The following is a 13,730-nucleotide window of genomic DNA, read 5'->3' as shown; positions in this document are numbered from 1 at the left end:
CACACACACAAAAATAAGATGTGTGTCCTGGTTTTCTAAATAAAGACATTTTTTGGGCTGCCACTTTGTCATGGAAAAGCATGACGCTCTCACTTCAAATTAAGACACAGGATACACACAAACCAGATTAGTGTAATCTCACCACTATTCAGCTCAAGAGCCACAGTCCATTATAGTCGTGTGATATGCCTCGCACCACAATCATTTCATTATATTAAAGAACACATTCATAGGCGGGTCATAAAGGACACAAGAACACAGTTGGAGGTTGAAATGATCTATTTGTTAAGAAATATCAGCTTGTAACAAGTGATATACAGAATCTCACTCACCATTTCAGTTGAATGCAAAAAAAAAAAGTGTGAAGAACTATTTACCTCAAATTCTTACCAGAAAATATCAGACATTGTAATGGAAAAAATAAAGTCATGAATTAGTTCAACTGCGGATGTTAGTTTAGCAGAAACGTTTGCACTCGTGTATACTCATTAAACTATACTGGCACTGTTAAGGTGTGCGTCTGCTTAGCTCATCTATCAATCAGAAGTGTATCAAAAATATAAAAAGGCCATTGTTATTGACTGGTAAACCAATCCTGCATAACAGTTAACGTGAAAATAAAAAGCTCTGCAAGTGATTGTTCGATGAGTAAGGCTATTACGTAACCATGTGTAAGCTAATATTTCAAAAATAAAAATGCACTACCTGAAAATCAACTCATCTCCTTGAACATGGAACCCTGCCAGTGCTTTACTGGAAAGTTGTTCCTAACTTAAATACCCATTCAAAAAGTACAATCAATGTGCAGTAAAGATTGGCAATTTCAGTAAAATAAAAAAAAAAAAGCTAATGGAAAAAAGGAAAAAAAAATATGTACAGAAAAATTACTGTGTCCCGAAGCGACTCCCCCCCCCCCCCAACTCATCCCCACCATTCCACTCGTCAGTCTTCACTGAAGACCCACATAACATCCCTGCCCCATGTACAAAGCCCCTCCCCATTCCCATTAACATACACAACGTCACGAAGCACGATTACGTCACTAAGCCTGTTAGTTTGAGAGAGACATTACCCATTAACACTCCCCTCCCTTCTGCGCCCGTCCTGTCTAACACACCTATCAGGCGCTGCTGAAAGCCTCGGCACAGGTGCTCCACTCGTCCAGCTCCGGGTTATACGCCTCCACCGTGTTGAGGAAGTCGTTGCCATCAAAGCCACCCACTGCGAAGATGAGGTTGTCAAGAACGGCCACGCCAGCGTTGCTCCGTGCCGAGTTCATGCTCCCGAGCATCTTCCACTCGTTGCGCGCCGGGTCATAGACCTCTACGCAGCGTAGGGCGTGAGAGCCGTCAAAGCCTCCCGCCACAAACAGCTTACCTGTGACACAAAACCTTCCCTTTAAATTTACGTTCAGAGTGCTTAAGCAAAAACTCCAACCAGTCCGCAATACTTTTAAGACACTTAGTCTGCTTGTTTACCTGCATAGATGCCCACGCCGGCGCCTCTCCGAGCCACATTCATGGGGGCGACCAGGGTCCAGGTGTTGTTCTCAGGATTGTAGCGCTCAACACTGTTCAGACAGTTCCAGGACTCTGCTCCTCCGATCACGTACATATAACCATCCAACCCGCAAACAGCTGCCTGATGCCTCCCTGCGAAATGAACATACACACAGGCTTCAGAACCAGAACCATCTGCAGAACCAGACCAAATAACTGGAATGGAGAGAAGAAACTCACTGATGTTTAGCGGGGCACAGCTAGTCCAGTCCTTGGTCACAGGATCAAAAGCGTCGCAGTTCTTCAGACCTTTCTGCCCACAGGGGTCTGATCCGCCCACAACGTAGAGCTTATTGTTGAAAGAGCAGACACCTAGAACAAAAACATAAAGCAAGCCAACAATAAATAGTCAGGACAATTAAACAAGCCAGTTCACGAGTCACCTTTGGCTTATACACATGCCTGCATTGCAGCGGTTGGTCCGGAGCTCTGGCACTTGGGTCCATTCATCTGAATCCGGATTGTACATCTCTCCGCAGCTCAGCTCGTCCGAGTGGCCGTTGGAGCCACCCATCACATACAGCTGCCCCTGATTGGTTGAGGAGAATGAGTTGTTTATTTAGCAGTCACATGTTGACAGCAAGCCTGATATTACTTGTTTTGGCAAGATGCACACATATGTACCATAAGCACTGCCATCTGAAAGCGCGCCCGTGGTGTCCTCATCGGTGCAATAAAACTCCAGCTGTCAGTCTTCAGGTCGTAACATTCCACAGTCCTCAGGCACTCCTCACGGTTATAACCACCTGACAACCAGAACATGACTACAGTCATCTACTTCATGTTTGACAACTAATAGGTATTCCAGTCATCCAATTTCATGCAAATTTGCTATTTAAGTATTTATTTACACTTGGCTTAAGTGAAAGTTTTGATATGGTGACAGAATAGATATTTCTTCCTCTATTTCTATTCAGCCAATCATGTGTCAGCAGAGCAATTCACAAACAAATGCAGATGCTGGTGAAAAGCAAACATCAGAAAAGGGGAAAATGGATCTTGTTGACCATTGTACGAGTTCCGGGGGCCCAATGTGCTAGTTTAAGCATTTCCAAAACTGTTGATCAACAGTCTATAGAGTTTAAATAAAAAGGTATGAAACCACTTTCTGAGAAATGCCATGCTGAGTAATAAAGTCAAAAGGAGAACAGTCAGACTGGTTCATGCTGACAAAAACAACTCCTTACAACCACAGTGAGCAGAAAAGCATCTCAGAATGCAATTCACACCAACCTGCAGCAATCAGTCTCCCGTTCAGCGCGGCAGTGCCAAGGCCAGAGCGGGCATAGTGCATGGGAGCCAGAAGACGCTCCTGATCCTCTTCTTGGGGTGGAGAATCAAAGCTAAGGCTCTTCTGCAGGCAGGGCGTGGCAGAGGGCGAGGCCTGGGGACTGCTCCGCCCATGCAGGAAGATGACACACAGCACGCCGTTGAGCACCGCCAGGCAGAGATAGGTATTGTCTGCGAGAGTATAATTGAAGATTCGGGTGTGAACGTGAATGCTCGTTTATTACACTGATCACGATAACCGAAATTTATCCAGAGATACAAAATCTACGCATGTGATTCCTGATCCAATAAAGAGCTCTGGTTTTAGCAAATTATTTACATTTATGGCCATCTTTTCGTGTGGCACTGGAGTAAGACACTTACTGCTGGTCTTCTCAGAGGCGATGTACTTCCACTCCTGTTTAGCCGAGCCGGGCGAGAGGCTGCCGGAGGAGCTGTTGCTCAGCTGCCTGTGAACGTTCTCTCGTGGTGTCTTTTTCTAAAAAAATGCACAGTGCAGCTACAGATACCCTTCCCAAGGCCCACAGTCACAAACAGTCTTCTGTGGCCCACAAAAGCTACAATGCTACAAGGCGCACCCTACAAACTTAGCATTCTCTGTACACTAACGTTCACAAATCAGGCAGATCGTTCTATGGGGCTGTTAGCAAACAAGGTCATTGGGCGTTCTAGATCCTAATCTGTATTAGAATCCAGGCTAACTACTTTAATACTACAGCCACAAAAAAAAAAATAAAAAATTCGTAGATTAAGGTCTAAATTATTTATGCATCCTTGCATGAAAAAAAAGTAAAGTGAAAAAGAAAAATTCTGGGCCACAAAGTAGCTAGCCTTCTCAATCTAAAATATCGCACTTTAACAATGTTCGCTGTACTGAATGGCAGGGCTAAACCGGTTTGGTGCTGGTTTTAATGTACCTGCACAAACTGAATGCGGTCATCCTCAGCGCCAAACACCTCGGCCTGGCCCTCAAGCAGGCCCCCATCGAGCAGCTTGTGATCGGCCGAATAGTACAGCATTTGCACCTGCAAGACACACAGCGACACAAGAACCCATGTGGCGGTCTCCATGGCAACAGCACACCCGGAGGAGAAGAAGAGAGGAGGAAGAAAGGGGATGGGGGGGGGGAGAAAAGGGAGGGGATGGGGGTACGCCGCAAGATGGCTGCAGAACGCTGCGAAATCCATTTTAAAAGACTGAATACAATGTGCTTTCTGTTCAGGGGCTGTTTGTGAAAGCAGGACAGCAAAAAAAAGCTGCTCTTTGGTGCTCCCGAGGTTTGAGCACTGCATTTTGTATTTTTTTTTGGAAAACACACACAACACACACACACACACTTGCACGCTGCTGGCAGCTTTGCAACCCAGGAACTATATTTTAAGGTTGAAGAGAGAAAGGAAAAAAGTAGACTGCAGCCATCAGATCTTCAGCTCTTTTCCATCCTTCTTCTTCTCGACTGAGGAGAACTGAGATCATACATATTCCACAGAGACAGACTATTCGAACAGCTCCTGCTTCTCACCACGCTGCACGAGGTTCTTCTCAAGCTAAACGATTATGTAAATAAAAAAAAAATAAAAAAAAAATTGCAAATCGAGAAGAGAAATCTTGTAAAAGTTGAGGTATTGGAAGAAAATCTAATTTGTCTGTAGAGATCGAGACGTTATTATGAACCCAGCAGATATGAACGAGCACACTTGGCACTCCACAGCTGGATGAAACTTTTAAGCAGTCGATATCGAATAGAATCGTTTTTCTCGTAAAAAAAAAAAATAAAAATAAATAAATAATAATAATAATAATTTAGTCGGGAATCGTGAACGTTCAAACGAAGATTCTTCTCCAAACGGTTTTGCAAGTCTAGACCTCATTTGTACATATGTGAGTGTGTTGTGTCAGATAGATGGGAGCTCAGCTCTCCTTTGGCTGTGGCTCCCTGGTTTTTCTTTTGTCTTTTTCCTGACTCATTACCATGGAGGCCCCTGTCGTGGCTTCTTCACTCAGCTCAGAGTCCTGCAGTTGCTTTCTCTAATAAACCTAAAGAGAAAAAAAATCAATGGGGAGGAAGAGCTGTTAGTTTTAATGCCCAGAGTGTGTACATACGCACGCACACATACACACACACACCTGGTCAGAAAAGAAACAGACATCTGTGAGACAGCAAAAAGCTCTTGGTGACTGAGCTTTACTGTACGTCACAAAGTCCAAACTGGCGGATTTTTTTTTTCCTTTCTTTTTTTTTTTTCTCGAGTTCTGCTCACCTGGACTAACCTCTCGCCTTTGCAGAGTGTGTAACAGCCCCGCACTGTACCTAATGCAAAATATATACTCTTAAAACACCTGAGGGAAGGGGAGGGGGGAGGGGGGTTTGTGGTAAGGCATAAGGAGAGGGAAGAAAAAAAGAAAAGGAAAAAAAAAAAAAAGAATGGAATACAGATAAAACAAAAGCATCAAGCCTGTGGGATGAGTGTGAGCACAAGTGAACAGCTCACAGCCCTTAAACATTGAATCTGTGAACAAAGTGATGGGGAGAAAAACAAAAACCAAACAAAACAAATTAAACAAAAAAAAAAAAAAAAAAAAAAAAAAAAAAAAAGGCAAGCTTAAAGAGGACCGTAGTACTGACCTCCTCCATCAGTCTCTCTAGCGGCTCCCCGTTCTCCCACAGGCTGCGCTGCACCCAACTGATCACCTTCGAGTACAGCTTCCCATTGCTGGGCAAGCTCAGATGATCCTCTAGCATCACCTCCAACTGCACAGAAGGCCAACGTTTCATCATACATCATTGTTAAAGAGGATAAATATATTATTTAACGTCGCACCTGATAAACTCACCTTCAAGCGAGGCAGTTTGAGGAAATCCTCCTGCTCCGAGATCTCCAAAAGATGTTCCTGGATGTAGCAGTCGATCTTGGCTAGCAGACGAGCGTCCACCATGCTGCTGGCAAAGTTACGATAGGAAATGGCATTCTGGGAGTCCATCTTAGAGAGAAGGTAGTCACCGCAAATCTGAGAGCAGAAGAACAGACGTTTTGGATTTCCGTTTAACCGCTTAGCAGATGCTTTCATCCAAATGAGGAAATAGTGATAGCTCAAACAGAGGATGATACAATACAAGTAGAACCATCATACAGGATTGAGTGTTTAGAGGTTTTTTGGAATGGGGAAGTTAGGGGTTTTTTTTTTGTTTTGTTTTTTTTAAATATTGATGAATTCTGCTTTCCAGATTGCGTAAGATTGCAGAGACGACGACGTGTCGTACGTGAGAATCACGGCCTTGAATTTGCCTACAGGAAGCCAGAGGAAGGACACGAAGTAGGGAGGGCCCTTATAGGAGAGATGGAATCAAGGTGTGCTGCTGCATTCTGAATCATCTAAAGGAGTTTGATGGAGACCTGAGAGCATTGTGTTGCTTCTGAGATGCTTTTCTGCTCATCACGGCTGTACAGGGTGTTCGTTTGAGTTAGCCTAGCCTTCTTGTTAACGTCATCGACAAGGCATCTTTGTGACGTCATGAATTTCACTTACATAGTAACAAATTAAATCTATACTCCTAACGGTATTCATTCTTTTGGGCTCTTCATAGAGCACCCGTGTGTATTTTTTTGTTTTTACAGGAATATGAAGTAGAGTAATAAACAATTTGAAACATTACCTGCTTCACTCTTTCCATCTTAAGCCGTCTGGCTGCAGAGTAAACCTCCTTAACCAACTCCTTATCTGCTTTCAATCTGAAGGAAAAAAAAGAAAGCAACGCAGGCCGATGAATGCGCTTGAATCGTGTGGCCTTTAGAAATAACCCCCAGAGCCTCAGTAAGCACACGGGCTGATGGTAATTTTTCCCCCCAGACTTACTGGGCAGTATAGGCGTAGTTGAGCAGGATCTCCACAGCCTCAGGGTTCAGATCCTCAAACTTCACATGGGAGATACCGTGAGTCTCCAGATCGCTGTTAAAGATCTCAAACAGGTACGGGCTGCAACATGCCAGCACAGCACGGTGTGCCATCAGCTCATGACCGCACACCTGGAGAAGTCAGGGGTCAGAAGGTTAGAGCTACACATGGTGTAAGGCATGAACCAGTAAGAGTGGTGGACATTTTTTCAACAGTATTGCAATCAGGTTAAGACAAGAGATTACTATTATTATTATTATTATTATTATTATGATGGGATAAAGGGGCGGGGCTTCAAGGGAAACATCACAGCTGTCACTCATTCCAAAGTGACACTTCGGTTTCTATGCCTTTTTTTTTTAGTTGTGGGGAAAAGAAACACTGTATTTTGATGTAACAAATCATCACGGATTAGTCTTGATTAACTCAAGTTACACCGCTGTAACCACTCTACAATGAACTGGGACAGGTCTTTCTACATCTTTCCTTTTCATTAGTAACTTAACGTATGCTACTTGGGTTACAGCCACTCACGTTTCTGGGAATTTGTTCTAGTGAAACAACACTCTCCTTTTGTCCCTCATGTCATTTGTTACACTGCTTCGTATTTCAGGATTGACTCGGCTTAACCCTCCTCTCTTCGGGTGAAATACAACCCTTGTATTGTGACTTTGCAATAAACTGTAAGCAAGTGAGGTGTTCAGAGAGAAAGACTAACAGTAACAACAGGAAGTGTTATTTAAGTTCTGTGACCTATTTGGTAGACAGTTTGAAGCCTAGCAGTGAACAAGCGCATCCTAATCTGTCCAGCTGTTGAAACGTTTTTCATCGGCCAAACCAGGTGAAACTGTTGTGTGCGTGTTACAGACCATGAGAAGGCAAACAGTGTTCAGTGCATGTGTGATTTTATTTTGGAAAGAACGTGTGAGGGCTAAAAAAAAATATAAATAAATCATGAGTGAAAATGTATGTATTTCTATAAATTTATCACAGTAGATACATTCCAGTTTAGACATTTAAACACTGATCAGATTTTACATTGAATTTCTAAACTATGCTGTGCATCTGATTTTAAATTGTCTTAATGGGAACTGAGAAAAGTTTGATTTTTTTATTTTTAGCAATCGTATTTGAATACTTTCCTGTTTCCTGCCAGCATTTAACCTCTAAACCAAGAATGTAAAAGATTTATAATTGATTATTTAATGATTTAACCTGCAGTCTGACGTCACAGAACTGTCCACTCTTCCTAAGTGCGTTCATTTTGGCGACAGTAGAATCCAGGAAGGTCTCGTCCTCGAAGATCAAATATCCGTTCGGGATCATTTTCTTTGCGGTTTTGGGATTAAAGTCTGCAGGAAGAGACGGGAAACAAAACAGTGTCATTATTTTACTAAAACGGATACAACACGTGCTTCAAAATGTAACCACAGTGTCAACATATTTAAGTAGACACCCTGAGGGTTGGGTTTACCTAATTAAAAATTCCTTAATTCTTGGAGAAATCTTGCAGTTGTGTTGGGGGTCAAACAACCAGGTCTTTCCTTCACTTCTGAGCAGGTGGCAGAGGTGATGCCAGGGAATCAGCGAGCGCAGAGCGAATGGAAGGGCGGGCAGCCGCACTAACGCAAACTTCCAGGCTTAGAGCGACTGTAATCAAGTCCTCGGGATCCCGTTGGCTATAGAATGAAACCTTTTCTAGGTTGGTCGTGTATTATAACCTGTGAAAGAAACAGAACCACATCAGAACCAACAGCAGGCACAGCATTGGTTAACATTTATACAGAAGGCTACCGATTTGTTTATGGAAGGCGTGTTAAGCCAAACGCATGTTTGTTTTCCATCGACGCCTGAAGTGAAACAAACGTCACCGGAATACAAGGTTTCGTCACGCGAAGACGCTCAGTAACCAAGAACTTCCTGGTACTGATGTTTTTATATACACAGTGAAATCCGCCAGCTCAGATAGTTTTAAAGCGCTCATTAATCCAAGTGCCTTACACAGGAGCTACTAATCAGGTTCAAGCTACTACCGCTAATAAGAAACTTAACACCATTATAATCTGGCCTGGCCATGTGACTACATACCTTACTCATAGACCACACGCACAACTCATTCGACACAATTCATCCCTTCTTTTTAATTACAGCCAGAGAAAATCCCAGAAGTTGTGCAATGTGAAAAATAAAATATATTAAAACTGACCCTTTGTCTGATCACGTCTCTGTGCTCCGGCTCAGACTGGAGCGGGTCTTTTCTTTTCAATTCCTCTAGCCCAGAAATTTCAAAAGGCTTTTTATTGTTTGACAAGAACACATTTGGAAACAAAGCTTGCACTGAGCATCTAAGAAATTTCCTCCAGCTGTCCCCAGACATCCTTGTTTGTTTTTTTTTTTTTGCTCATCTGTCTTATATTAAAAGGCATCAATAATCAAAACATTGAGATCATGAAGCTGTGGTTGTTTTGGGGTTTAGTGACCAGGTGATGTAATTACATTAACAACCGTAGGGGGTTGATAAACCTTAGACTGTAGGTAAAGGTCTGGTGTGACTCAGCCAACCATACGCAGAAGTCACCTTTTGTGCAGACGACCGTGACGTTTTTAGTGAAGGACACAGAGGAAACGTGACAGAGCTTGGAGGGGGGGGTTTTATTAAATAAAAAAAATAAAATAAATAAAAAAAAGAGGAGACAAGCAACAATAAGGCATTACTGTGCATCCTTCTGCTGCGGTTTTGACCTCTAAAGCGTTGCGTGTGGAGGAGAGACATAAAGAGAGACTTGTTCTGCTGTCTACTAAAGTATTCAGTTATCCAAGTCTAACTCATTGTGAGGAAAACGGTGAAACGATGAGCACGAGCAGAACGTTGTCCTAACAAGCAGGCCTCTGCTGCCAAGTACAAAACTGGATGATCGCATATAGATGCGTTTGTGTGTGTGTGATTGTAATTATACTAATCGCTACCACGGGACCCTTCCTCACGCTACTCACACGCCCACAGAGGCTTCTTAGCCAAACCTTGCTCTACATTTTCTGTCGTGTTTTCGACAGCTTGTTTAAGCTTCGAGAAAAGTCTCTGTAGAGCAACCAGTCTGATCTGGAGACCGAACAGACAAGAGAAGTAACAGCACAGTTACACCACATGTGCTTTTAAGGACATGCCAAGCTTGTGAAACACTAAAACAGAAAAAAATAAAGTCATAGAGGAAGACAGAATGTACAGAGAACGCAAAGTGGTGAGGTAATGAAAGTGAATTTTAAAAAAAACAAACAAAAAAAAAGTGGTGCAGGTTTGCTTTGTTTTCTGTTCCTTGTTTCTTTAACAAATGACACTGAGGCGTTTCCAGAGAAAGAAAAGCAGGAAAGGAAAGAGGGGAAAAAAAAAGCTTCCCCCCCTCCAGAGAAAGCTGTGCATTATGAGACGATATTTGCATCTTCTCCTTCTCTCCACCAGAGTTTTTTTTCCCCCCATTCGCTCATAAAGCCAGCAGTCGAACACAAGAGGTAAATGTTATAATACAAATGGCCTTGGTAGCTTTAAATATCCTTCACGTAGTGATCATCATAGCGGTGACCTTTCTTTCAGAAGAAAAAGAAAATATTTTTTATCCCCCTTACCCAAAAACAACAAATACATTACGCGTTCTATTTTTTAAAGGTTTTTTAAGATCCTACTCAACTACGCCTATACTGCCCGGGTCTTCGATCACTTAAAGCCAAAGAGAGTCGTTCAACCACTTCCTCATAATGTTATGAGAGCGTTGCAAGAAACCATACTGTTCTCAAGCCTGAAAACTTGGTATAAGCCTAAAGAATGATGTTTTTATCTCTGACAAAACATATCCTTAGAGAAAGTTTCATTAGATGAAAGAAAAAATAAAGACCTTGTTTAATCTGCTTTAATGACGCATTTGCTGTACAAGTCCCTTAGAACTAAATGTTTCTATAAAAACAAATATTTCTCAATAATTTTTGAGCAAGCAGATGACTCCATCATAAACGTCACACGAGAACCTGGGTAATTTCCTAGAGAAAACTCCAACTTCCCTTCTACCAGTCCTTAATACAAAGAGAAAGCTCATCCATGTGTGAGAATTTCCCTTAATCCTTGCTCCATGACTAAACGACACCACCTCACATTCCCAAAACCGATGCGACAAAACCAATAACCGACCAGCACCCTATTCTTTTAAAGCGCTCCTCACTCCCCACACTACTCCATGATCCCTCAAATCCTCTAGCACTGCTCGACTGGTCCCACCATCTCTTATGGTACAAGTAAGGTCCCACATCATGACTTAACTGAACGAACAGCCGAGTCACTGGCTCCCATCAAATGAAGGGTAAAGACCTACCTCTTCATGAAATACTTAAACTAGCACTTGTTTTATTTCATTTGCGTGCTCTTCTTGCCATATTTCCTCCCAACAGTTTTTTTTTTTTACTGATGGTAATCTTAGTCTGCGACTATTCATTAATAGAGCTTTCAAAAGCACTTTTGTTCGTCGCTCTGGATAAAAGTATCAGCCAAATGCCATAAATGTAAGTGGTTCTCATCAGATACAAGAATTGACAGCTTTAGATTTTATAGATCACAAAACATGCAGTAATCCTGTAGTTAAAATAAAGTAACAAATGATCCAATAAAGAGATTGTTTGCCTTTCCAACAACACTACCAAAGAAACAGTCTCCTAACTGTGACATTTCAAGGACATCAGCAAGTAATTAGTGACTTGAACAAAGGCCATAAGTACCTGCTTTTATGCTGGTTTACATGGATATTTGTTTCCACTGACAGCAAACATTTATACATTTCTAAGTACAGAGCTAGAGCTATTGTTTTAGTGAAGTTCAATACCCATTTCTTTTTCAAAATAAGACCTAATCAACTGGGGACATTTCTTTTAAATCTACGGTACACTGAAGCGTGTAATGCTACGTTCACAAAGGGAAATTTCCCTATTGTGTTGCGACAGAGCTACAATTACAGCAACAAACTTTTCTCAATTTTGTTTCAAATTAGATGAAGTCATATCATGAATCAAGTCCAATGGCACATGAAGTGTCCGACGTTACTTCAGTTCCCAACTAACATGATTTCTTTACTAACTTTACCGGCCAACTTGCAAATATTGATGGAGACCATGCTTATTGTTATTATAGATATTCATAATTAGTATGACGTCTCTCTGGAGTGTACATAGTTATTAGTATGGACACTAACCCTCCAACCAAACTGGTAGAGACTAGCACATATGTAAATAGAACCAAACATCCAAATTTCATGCTAATTGGTGATTTCTTTAAAGCACATAAGATGTGCGTTTACCAAGTGAGCTTGTAACTAAGGAAACTAAATAGTGCTTGTGTTTCACTAGTGTAAATGTTGATGTATGGCTTGTAGCTGCATTATAACTCTAATTAGATACAAAAATTTACTCATTACTACTTATCCTTAATTATAATATTATACCCTCCTCTGTCAGCTTACTGAGTACAGAACTGAAAATTAGACATAGACTAGTGTATACTATACTTTATTCACTGGTGCAGTATTCGACCTTTGTCTGGTCATATATTACGCGCATGCGCGTTAAACACCAGCAGCCGTTACGACGGTATAGCCTAATTCTGTTGAGTTAATTGTACAATTATTATTGGACAAATGATACAACTGAAACCTAAGTTGTTTTTAAATGAGATATTTCAGAGCTTAAAAAGAAAAAAGACGAAAAGGGGAAAAAAAAATATCCCATTATAGCAACAGCATAGCAACCTCTCCTGAACGCTGATTGGCCAGAGCCGATCAAGTATGAGCAACGCTATTGGATAGCAGACGCGTCAATCACTATACAGTTTTCTAGAATAGCTCGATAAAATATATATATATTCATTTTTTTTTAAATGTTTGTTATACGAGTTCTGTTTAAACGCCAACATTACTATTGGAGTAACGTTAAACTTCCCAACCCTGATTTTTATTCACCCCAAACATACGTTTTATTCAGAAATGAATTAGAAGCTCACTCGAGCTAAAGAAATGAATGTATTTTATATTAACATTCCATTATACCTTGTATTTTTAGGAGGAAATCGACCCTTAAAGATTGTGCAATGACTTAGATAGTACGTAGTTTAAGATTTTTAGCTCAAGGATATAAATTATATTGATATTAAATTGTGTTAATTATATATTTAAATATTTCTTTTAAAAAAAAAAAAAAAACTATTGCCTCATCCTCGTGCATGCAAATATACCACGCGTGAAGAAAGCACGTGACCAAGCCACGGCCATGCGCGCGCCAGACTTGATTTTTTTTTTTGCTGATCTTAAGTTACTTTTTAATAGAACTAACAATTATAACAAACCGATTTGTATTTCCTACAGATCTGTGATGTTTTAAGTAATAATAACGAATAATCAGAGAGATATACATAGATACACGACACGCCTCGCGCGCGCTTTATCAAATCACTACGCACGCGCCTGTTCTTACCTGATCCGTTTGACAGCAGACGATGGTAGACATATTTGGGTTCAACTCGAAGTTGTCTAACAAGCGGGTAACGGCGAACGGGTCGGATCTGCACAGGTCCAGTATCCTCACGAACAACGACACTGACGGATACAAGCGCGCACGAGCTTTTGACAACGAGGACGGGAGGCGCGCTTTTAACAAAAGCCACGCCGATAGTGACGTCACGGGCCGTGGCCCCGCCTGCGGAAAAGTACAGGCTGCAGGGGGCGGGACCACGCACGGCGGATAGAACCGGTTTTAGGAGCTGTGTCGTGTCACGTGGAGGATAAACGGTGTTGCTCGTTGCCTGGATTTCACACTGATCTATTGTTTAGGTTGAATATAGGACACAGAAGCTGAATAAAATGAGCAACACAACATGAATACGAATATTTCTGTGTCTTAGTAATCATTTTAAAGTCAGCCGATCTTTCACTTAGACTCAGTCACCTCTACATGTCAGTC

At 41.6% G+C, this 13,730-nt stretch overlaps 1 protein-coding gene across 1 annotated transcript; it reads right to left on the bottom strand.

The window, feature by feature from the left end:
* Positions 1-261: 261 nt before the first annotated feature.
* Positions 262-13,422, bottom strand: ivns1abpa (influenza virus NS1A binding protein a). Its single transcript, XM_060884339.1, has 15 exons — positions 13,245-13,422; positions 8,218-8,464; positions 7,959-8,095; positions 6,705-6,874; positions 6,505-6,580; positions 5,685-5,858; positions 5,476-5,601; positions 3,767-3,874; positions 3,213-3,327; positions 2,793-3,020; positions 2,184-2,305; positions 1,962-2,088; positions 1,740-1,871; positions 1,479-1,652; positions 262-1,377 (listed from the first exon to the last, which is right to left on the bottom strand). Exons 3-15 carry the CDS (start codon positions 8,067-8,069, stop codon positions 1,121-1,123), a joined length of 1,920 nt encoding a protein of 639 aa, XP_060740322.1. The 5' UTR covers positions 8,070-8,095; positions 8,218-8,464; positions 13,245-13,422; the 3' UTR covers positions 262-1,120.
* Between the last annotated feature and the right edge of the window lie 308 nt (positions 13,423-13,730).

This window comes from Tachysurus vachellii, chromosome 12 (genome assembly GCF_030014155.1).
Source record: "Tachysurus vachellii isolate PV-2020 chromosome 12, HZAU_Pvac_v1, whole genome shotgun sequence".
Lineage (NCBI taxonomy): Eukaryota > Metazoa > Chordata > Actinopteri > Siluriformes > Bagridae > Tachysurus > Tachysurus vachellii.
The sequence above is the reverse complement of the archived record's forward strand: the minus strand, read 5'-3'. Positions and strand labels throughout refer to the sequence as shown.